General features: G+C 47.8%; 1 protein-coding gene across 2 annotated transcripts; it reads right to left on the bottom strand.

The window, feature by feature from the left end:
- Positions 1-4,855: 4,855 nt before the first annotated feature.
- Positions 4,856-8,320, bottom strand: LOC135409349 (trypsin I-P1-like). Of its 2 annotated transcripts, XM_064644740.1 has the most exons (5): positions 8,120-8,320; positions 7,274-7,442; positions 6,414-6,667; positions 5,524-5,660; positions 4,856-5,113 (listed from the first exon to the last, which is right to left on the bottom strand). In XM_064644740.1, the coding sequence occupies exons 1-5, from the start codon at positions 8,157-8,159 to the stop codon at positions 4,964-4,966; spliced, it is 750 nt and encodes a 249-aa protein (XP_064500810.1). In that variant the 5' UTR covers positions 8,160-8,320; the 3' UTR covers positions 4,856-4,963. The 2 variants fall into 2 exon arrangements, with proteins under 2 accessions (XP_064500810.1, XP_064500809.1); XM_064644739.1 differs by lacking the exon at positions 8,120-8,320 and having other exon boundaries at positions 7,274-7,575.
- Positions 8,321-9,569: the final 1,249 nt, after the last annotated feature.

Raw genomic sequence — 9,569 nt, 5'->3', positions numbered from 1 at the left:
AGCACAGGCCTGGGCCTACTCCCATTAACTGTTATGTGCATCACTAACTCCTCCATGTACAGTGCTCTCTGGGTCAGGATCAATGCCTTCCACCCCTTGATCCACACACTGTTTACCTTTCCCAAAGACTGTCTTAGTAAGCTGTGCAGCTAACTGAAATTTTCCAACAGGACAGAGTGTTCTATTCATCCATGACTTGGATGAACAGGTGGAGAGTCTCCTCATCAAGTTGGTTGATGACACAAAGCTGGGAGAAGTGGCTGAGACACTGGAGTGCTGTGCAGCCCTTCAGAAGGACCTTGACAAGTTGGAGAGATGGGCAGGGAGGAACCATCTGAAACTGAACAAAGGGAAATGCAGGGTCCTGCACCTGGGGACGAATAACTCCACGTTACTTCCCAGTACAGCCTGAGGGCCGATGTGCTGGAAAGCAGCTCTGTGGAGAAGGACCTACGGGTCCTGGTGGACAACAAGGTGTCCATGAGGCAGCAGTGTGTCCTCGTGGCCAAGCAGGCCCATGGTATCCTGGGGTGAATGAGGAAGTGCATTGCCAGCAGGTTGAGGGAGGTGATCCTGCCCCTCTCCTCAGCCCTGGTGAGGCACATCTGGAGGGCTGTGTCCAGTTCTGGGCTCCTCAGTACAAGGGAGACATGGAGCTCCTGGAGCAGGTCCAGTGGAGGGATCTGAAGACAATTAAAGGACTGGAGCATGTCTCTCATGAGGAAAGGTTCAGGAAACTGGGCCAGACTGCCCTCAAGTAGAGTAGAGGCGACTGAGAGAGGACCTCCTCCAGAGATATAAGTATCTGAAAGGAGGGTGTCAAGAGGATGGAGTCAGGCTCTTCTCTGTGGTGCTGAGCGATAGGACGAGAGGCAATGGGCGGAAACTGATGCACTGGAAGTTCCACCTGACCACAAGGAAGAACTTCTTTGTTGTGAGGGTGACCGAGCACTACAACCGGTTGCCCAAAGAGTTTGTGGAGTCTCCCTCCCTGGAGATAGTCAGGAATCACCTGGACAAAATCCGGTTCAATGTGCTCTGAGGAAGACCCTGCCTGAGCAGGGAGGGTGGGACCTGATTCACCCACTGTGGTCCTTCCCAACGTTACCCATTCTGTGATTCTGTGATCCTTTTTGTCATACATAACATACACCAGTGTGCGGCACAGGCCAGCAGCAGCTATTCCAGAAGGTTCCCACACTGCAGATTCCCATGCTAACATACAGGCTTCTTGAGACCTAAATACAAGGCCCAACAGAGCAGACATGCCTGTTTGAGATCCCTAACTCCTTGAATACCATGTGTTCTACAAGGCTCCCTATGCACTGCCCTGCCACCTGCACACCTAAGGGAATCCCATGGGAAATGGAGTCCCTTTCCACGTACAAAGCAAGTCGAGTCTCCTCTCAACTGAAGTTCTGGGGGTGTTGCGAGGGTGTGCGGTTCCTTCCGGCTGCCTGCATAATGTAGCCCACCCCCTTTGTTCTTTTCTCCCTTTTCTTTCTTTGGAGGAATCTGGGATCTTTCCTAAATCTTCTGTAGGCAGCTGGTGGAAATGAATGCAATGGGACATACTTAGACCTGCAACAGAGGGGTTGGGAGCTGGAGACATTGCTGCTCCTTTCAGCTGAAAGGACACAGGGGAACTTCTTCACTGAAAAGTCCATGAAAAACTTACACTGCCCAGCATTGCTGGCTGGCAGCACAGCATGGATATGCAGAGTCTCGGTCAGCCCTCTGTACACCAACCCAGTGTACACAAACTATCAGCCTCTCTTCCTGCTGGCAGTGATTTCCCACTGCCTTGAGATGGTGAACAAGGCTCTGTGTCAAGAAGAAGACATTATTTTCTCCAGCTTTGTCCGTTCTTGTCCTGTTGGATAAGGAATGCAGGAGAACATCAGTTCTTCTCTGGCATGGAGAAGGAAAGTCTGTACCAGCATATCCCCTGGGGCACACCCTTCTCTTCAGAAATCTCTCTGGGGTGCAGTCTCTCAAGAGGTAGTCCCAGGGCAGAGCCAAAGAAAGCATTTTCTCTCCTTGAGATCCCCATTTGGAGTAAGAGAAGAACAGTTAAAGAACTCTGTCATGCAACAACAGACACCAGGATGACAGGTCAGCACTTTTTCCATACCTGGGCAACATGTCAGGCCTGACTGGGATCAGCAAAGAAGATTCCACTCTGCAGCTTGCAGGCTTGGGAGTCTGTGTGTCTGAGCGTGTCTAGAGAGGAGAAAAGCTGTGGGCACAGACACAAACATGCATTCCTGAGGTCCCTTTCTCTTCCCTTCATTTGGTGCCTCTTTGTGCATCCCTGTGCCATGACCACACTCAGGCTGCCACACAGCCCCATCATGCTCCTGTGATAGCACTTAACTCCACCTACTCATGCACACACACACACACACACACACACACACACACAGAGCAGGAAGTCAGTGGAGCAGAGTACATGCACCTCAGGACTGCGTGCAGGTGTCATTCCCACTGTTCCCAGGCAGACAACTGCCTTCTCACACTTCTGACTCCCTCCCACTCCCCTGCCCACCCACAAACACATGTATCTCTTCCTCTCAGCCTTTCCTCTGTACACAGCTCTGTGTCTGTGCTGTCACCAGGGGCAGGTTGCTGGAAGGAGGTGGCCTTTTTCAATGGATTTCCACTGGTTCCTTGTGGCCATCCTGGCTCCTCTGGGTAAGTGAGCTTCCCTTCCTCTTGAACATCTGCACTGGAGCCACTGCTGCTGCTTCAGTGGTGTGCCCAGTTGCTGGCAGTGTCCTTTCACCAAGGTGTCCAGGGGGACGATGGGCAATGAACAACCTCAACCTCTTAAACTGGAAAACTCTGTAGGCCCACAAATTTGTTTTTTTCTGTCCCATTTTAATGTTTCAACTGATAGTCCTGAAGCCATTATTTTTCAAAACATGTACATTTGGTTTCGAAGCTGGTTTGTTTGATTGTTAGTTTGTTTGTTTTCTCCTATGTGTCTTTCTCAGAGAAACAGGACACTGTCCCGCAACTTTCTTACACCCAGACGCCACTGCATCCCATGACATACTTCAAGGATGTATTTTTGTGTCCTCCTCAAGGCATTTCACTTCCCACATTTCTTCCCTTCTCTTTCCAGGCGAGGCTCTTCAGCAATCACCAGATACAGTCATCCAAGTGGGAGACCCTGTGATTCTGAACTGCTCTGGAACGTTTAATGTAGTCCGTTCCATGTACTGGTACAAGTTGCCCACAGGGAAGGATGCCTCTCTGCAGTTGGTTGTGTACTCAGTGGAAGGTGGCAAAGCAGATATTGAGAAGGAATTCTTAAATCACATCCAGAGTAATGGGACTAAGAACAAACGTTTATCTATGAAGATAGATCATGCCCTACTCAATGACTCCGGCACATATTTCTGTGCTGAACAAGATTCACAGTGACTCAAAAGCTGGAGCAGCATAGCACAAACCTTTGCATGGAAACAGGGATCTGGCATTAGTGCACAGGGAGCCCTGTATTTGACAGTAACCCATTTTCTTCACTTGTCATCCAGCTCTTTAGGAAAAGAGTGGTATTGTCTCTGTCTTCTACGAGGTCTCTAACTTCTTTCCTCTTCCTTCCCATCTCTGAATCACTTTTTGACTCTCCTTTCTTCTTGTATTCCCTGCCTCACCTTATTTCTCTGTCATTCACAGACTGCTTCTCATGCTTTTCCCTGAATGTGTTTCTGTCTGTCCTGCCAACCTTTCTTCTCTGTCTTCTCACACCTGTTCCCCTCCTATTCCCTTCATCCTCATCCATTTCTTCTTCTTTTCAGTCTGCTACACAAATTTCTGGGGAAGCACAATGTGAAAGAGTTCACACAGCCTTTTCCTTCTCCCCAGCTGGAAGGACAAGGCCGACTGGTCCCCTGGTCCCACTGGTCTCCAGGGAATGCGCACGTTGCTGTGAACCAGGGTCCCCAAGTCACACCACAACCCTGTGACCTGAACACTCTGATGTATGTGATGTAGGCCAAGTCTTCACAGTGTGTGGGGACAGAGCATGGGACTGTAGGGAAAGAGCCCCAGGCTGCAGCAGAAACTCATGGCTAGCATCACTCCCTGAGCCTTTCTTCCTGCCCTCCTGCAGTCTTCCTTTCCTGTCTTGCTTTTAGCTTTCCTTCTTTCCTAGATTTCTGCCTTTTTTCCTTCTTTCTCCCCTGCCTTTTTCCTTACCTTCCTCCTTTTCTGGCATGTCTTCTGCCTTCCCTCCTGACCTTAACTCCCTCCCTCTTGCTGCTTTCCTGCCTTCCCTCCTCACTTCCCATCTTCCTCTCTCCTGAACTTCTTTCCTTCTTGTGATGTGGGATGGCAAGGCCTCGTTCTGGGGCTCTGCAAGCACAGAATGAGACAACCCAATCAGTCTCCTGGCAAGGACCAGTTCTTCCACACGGGAGATCCAAAGTCTCTGCCTCAATGCCCTGCCTCCTGCTGACCTCCTCACAAAACACCACCCTCTTCCCTCTCCCATTCCTCCCTGCCCTGGTATAAGCAGGCTCAAAGAAAGGATGCCATGCTGCAGCTCGTTGGGTTTTCAGTGGAAGGAGGGAAAAAGGCAGAGTTGGAGGATGAATTTCAGAATGACTTCAAGAGCTGTGGGACTATGGGCTCTTCCTTTTCTTTTTCAAAAGGACAGAAAAGATGTTCTGCTCCAGAAATGCCTACAAGTAACTGACTAAGCTTAAAGATGTGTCTGCAAAGTGTTCCAAGATGCTACCACTTGAGAGGCACTACAACTATTAACTACTTTGCCCAGAGTGACGTTCACTGCCTCTGTCCCCCTTATCACAGCGGAGGGAAGTTCCCAGAGAAACAGTGCACAAAGTAGGGGTGCCTGAAAGTCTTTATTAATTTTTCATGGTGTTTGTTTGTCCAGACCCAAAAGAGAGGAAAGGATGACGAGAAAAAGCAGGTCACATTGAGTGAGAGGGTCTCAGTTGGCGGCTATAGTGGATTGGATCCAGGAGACGTAATTGCAAACCTTGGTGTAAACTCCAGGGTAGCCTTTCTGGGCACATCCAATGCCCCAGGAAACAATGCCCTGGAGCTCTCCGTTGCAGACCACGGGACCGCCGGAATCTCCCTGTGCACACAAAGGATATGGATAGTCAGCCAATGGCATCAGCCTGAGCAATGAGCCAGAGATCCGTGAAATCCCTGACATTTAAGGAACCTCTGTCAGGCTTACTCTAGACAGAAATTCTGCAAAGGTAGAAGGTAGTTCTACATTTCTGATGAGCACTCTCCCCCTGATACAAGCATGCCTGACTTGAGCTCCAAGGCCACCACAGCTAAGGATGAAGAAGCTGCCTGGTTTTGCTGGATGTCGTCCTTGTCAGATGCTTAGGATATGTGTGCCCTAAACCTCTGCTGTCATTCAAAAATTCAGATGTGCCAGGGCAGGGAGTAGAGCTGATTGTGTGACATGAAGGCCTCTTTGTCTGGGAAAAGGCAGGAGAGAAGCAAATGGGACAGGAGAGGCAGAGGATTTACCTGGCAGGAATCTTTTCCTCCCTCCAGGAATCCTACACACATCATATTGCTTGTAATCTGACCAGGGTAGGCGTTCTGGCAGTCAGTGGCAGAGAGCACCGGAGCCTGCAGGCACTGCAGCTCATCTGGATAGTTACCTACAAGAAAACAAGGAGAGATGGTTGATGACATCGCTGAGTTCCTTTCATGGCCCAGAGAAGTTCTTTTTTAACAGGCAAGTAGTCACTGGACATCCTATTCCAGCAGTTGTCCCTCTTCATCTGAACAGTAACCACAGCATGGATTCCTTCTGTTTAGATGGAACAGACTCTACCCATGGGCCCACCATTCTACACTGCAGCCACCATAATTTCTCTGGTACCTAGAAAATCATCAGTTGGCAAGTGTGGAGCCACTCTTGTGGCACATACGGTGGAAGCAGGCTAAGTCTCAGGACGACAATCCTCTCCTCTGGTGCAGGTTTAGATGTCATCAGTGGATTAGATATCAGTCACTATCCACCAGTGTAAGAGAGAGGAGGTGTCTAGGAGGTATTGCCCTTGTTCTCAGAGAACTGACAACTCTGTTGACAATAGTTACGTTCCTAGTGCTTGGCATGGCACAGCTGAGAGCACCGGGCCACAAAATTAATGGCTCTGTGAATGTGCTGGTAAACAGTGCATGGGTGGCTTCAGTGATCCCGTGTTCATAACACAGAATGAGAGGAAGGACCTTGCAAAGGCTTGCATCACTGCATTCAAACAGTTACTGTCGTTCCCTGACCCATCACTCCAAAAGCCCTGTTGCACAGCACTTCTCTGTGCTTCACCTGCCCTGTTTGGAATTAATGGTGAGGTCTTTGAGAGTCTGGCAGGCTCCCAGGGGGCTGCACATTCCCACAGAGTACTCACTGCCACTGCTGAGTGTGTTGCCCCAGCCGGAGATCAGGCAAGTGGTGCCGGCGGCCACACAGCTGGTGGGCAGAGGAACCGTTTGGATAGCCTTGCTGAGCTGGGCTGGGGTGGCAAGCTTGATGAGCATGATGTCATTGTTCAGGGTATAGGCGCTGTAGCCAGAGTGGCGGATGACTTTAGCCGAGTTAACAAACTGCTGTGTTGATTCTGTCAGGGCCAGGTTAGTTTTCCCAAGCTGCACTTGGATGCGACTGCAAAAAAGAGAAGGCACGGCATGTACTTTTCTGCTACCCTTGTACAGCTTAAGAGAAACCTCTCTGTCACTTGATGCCCTTGCTTCAACATCGCTGCCCCAGTAGCTCTTTTGGGTGGGTTCTCTTTCTTGTCCTGCATAAGCCGAGGGAATCCACACTGAGATCTTTACCCAGTCCCACAAGGGGTGGTGGATTTCTGTAGGGTTATGTATAGATGGCAGTGGAATATATTGCAGTGATTTATAGAAACATTCTGGAAAAAGGCAAACCGCCATCAGCCGGACCTCATTCCTCTTCCTGTTCTGCAGTGACCCTGCTTTAGCTGGATTCATGGAATGGACAAGAAATCATAGCCCATAACTTGTTTCTCGATTATTCCATTGTCATTTCAGAAAGTGCTCTGCGTTGACAGAAACATTTGCAGAAGGAAAAAACCCTTTTGGGTGCCTCAGCCCACCTTCCTGAATGAGCCACCCATCCCTTGGCTGTCTCAGGTCAGAACAGAGCCACTTCCCTATTTGTATCTCATAACTCTGAATTCCTGCTAGAAGTGAGCTGGAAGACAGAAGTCAGTTGGAGAAGAATGTAAATTTTTCCACTCACTATTTGTAGCAGTGAGCAGCTGACAGGACCCACTGGCTGCTGATGAGGGAACCTCCACAGAAGTGATATCCGGAATTCAGGGACACCTGATAGGGAACAGAGTTCTCTGCACAGGTGTAACCACCCACGATCTTGTCGTCATCATCCTCAGCGATGGTGGGGAAGGCAACTGGGAGATAAGAAGTGCCACATGTCAACACCTGGCCTAAGGTACCTTGTGCACCCCACTTGGAGGTTGCGCTTCTATAAAACTCAGGGTAGCAGTGGTGAGCAAGTGCAATGGACATTCACTTGCTGCACCCTCCAATAAGGTGATCAGGCTTAGTCTGGTGTCTCACGAGTCCACAACTAAAGCATGTCCAGCTACTCCCTGAGTGAACAGAAGAACATAGAAATTTGCTTGATGGATCGGAGGAAAGGTGTGTCTTCCCCAGGATCCTGTCTGCAGAAATGGTCAAGAGTGGACTGAACACAAAAGTACAAAACAAGTCCGTGGTGCCATTTCCTTGGAGCAAGCACCCACCTAGAGTCTAAAATTTTACAGCTGCTTTAGGGCTTCCTGGGCCAGAACTGTTATCTGTGTGTTTCTTAAGAGAGAGGGAGTCTTTTTCCTGAGCTGTGGATACGTTCCTGTGTTGCTGGGTCAGGAACCCCTATGAAGGTGTTTATTCCCCATGTTTTGACACAAGCAATTCCGAACAGAAGACAGAAGTTGCAGGACTCTGCCTTGAAACTTCTACAAGTTGAAACAAGGTGTGGCTTTCCTACAACAGGCTACCTTGCCATTTTGCTAAGAAAATCAGCTTCCTTTTACATTACAGAAATAGAAGTAAAAAATATACTCACCAGCCGCCCCAACAAAGGCGAGAAACAGCAGGCACTTCATGGTCTTGATTCAACCTCAAGCCCAGACAGGTTGACTGGAAGCAGGAGCTGCTAGAAATACATTTTTGGATATGGCCTTATCTCTAGTCCAAGGTTTTCTCCAGACAAAAAGTACACAGTGGAAAATTTGAAGATCCAAACGTGGGCATTAACAGGCCCTAGTAGAAAGTACAAATAATATATCTGTTAATCATAAACCTCTCTTAAGACAGAGAGCTATTTTAAGTTATTCCAGAGGGCAGCCTTCAATTTAAAAATACAGTTTGGCTTTGGCAGATGCCTAGTTGTTTGTCTGCCTCATTCTTAAACTCAGCACCTGTTGAGAAGAAGTCTCAAACCCCTTTGAGATTCCTCTGTGCTGATGATGTCTTTCTTAGAAATGCATATTTTCACCAGAAGCTGAGTTTTGTAGGTAGTGGACAGAAAGATACAATGCATTTATTTGGGGAGATGGGGGAAAGCCAACAAACCACTGGTTAACTTTGTTAAGTTTATCCCTTTCCTTGAATAGTGTCTGTGTGTTTTGCCATATAGAAAACAGTGATTTCCTAAATAAAATTCCTCACAAGTAATTTCCAAAGGGAGTATGATGAAAAACTATTTTGTGTCGTCCACCCCTTCCCAGGTTATATACTTCAAATGTGGGAATGCTTACCTTTCCTAATTTCTCCGGCCAAATCTCTAAGAAAATACCTGCCAAAGCACCAAGGCCTGCTTTTTATTCATCTTTGGAGTGTTCTACAGAGGCTCATTTTTGACACAGAAGAATTTCAGGGTCATGCTGATGTTTATGAATGTGATGTATATGAAAAATAATACTGGGAACACAAGTAGCAAGTTTTTCTGAAATCCTTCTTGGGAAGGTGGAGGATTTCTGTCATGATGCAAAGTTTGCTAAAGCTTAATGCATTTGATGAAAAATCCTTTTCATTTCCAGACAGGTGCCAACTTCATCATGTTAGCTCCTAAAATACGTGGGATACTCTCAAGAGACATTAAACAGAAGCCGTATTTTTTGAGATGCTTGAATAGCAGGAGAGACTAAAAGGGAATACTCTTTTTATTCCATTCCAGGATCCATGTTTTGAGAGCCCTGGAGGACTGACACCCAAAGTGGCACTGTCCAGATGAAGTTTTCCTTTAGGCTAAAGCACATGTCCAAGGCCAGCAACTTCTCCAAGGGGCTGCATGGATTTTGTTGACCTTTAAACTGGTGTCACTGCCTAGCTTTCTTAGAAGCATGTTTTATTTTGGGAAAGAAGTAAGGATTAAAAGCTTTCTGTGGTAAAGCAAAAGGTCCATAATAGCCCTATTTATGGAAAGATTATCAAAGCTATCCACTTTCTAGTCTACAAGAATGTATAATCTGATCTCCCTGTGGATTTATAATTTCTTTTTCCAAAACATGCCA

Source organism: Pseudopipra pipra, chromosome 2, assembly GCF_036250125.1.
Source record: "Pseudopipra pipra isolate bDixPip1 chromosome 2, bDixPip1.hap1, whole genome shotgun sequence".
NCBI lineage: Eukaryota > Metazoa > Chordata > Aves > Passeriformes > Pipridae > Pseudopipra > Pseudopipra pipra.
The sequence above is the reverse complement of the archived record's forward strand: the minus strand, read 5'-3'. Positions and strand labels throughout refer to the sequence as shown.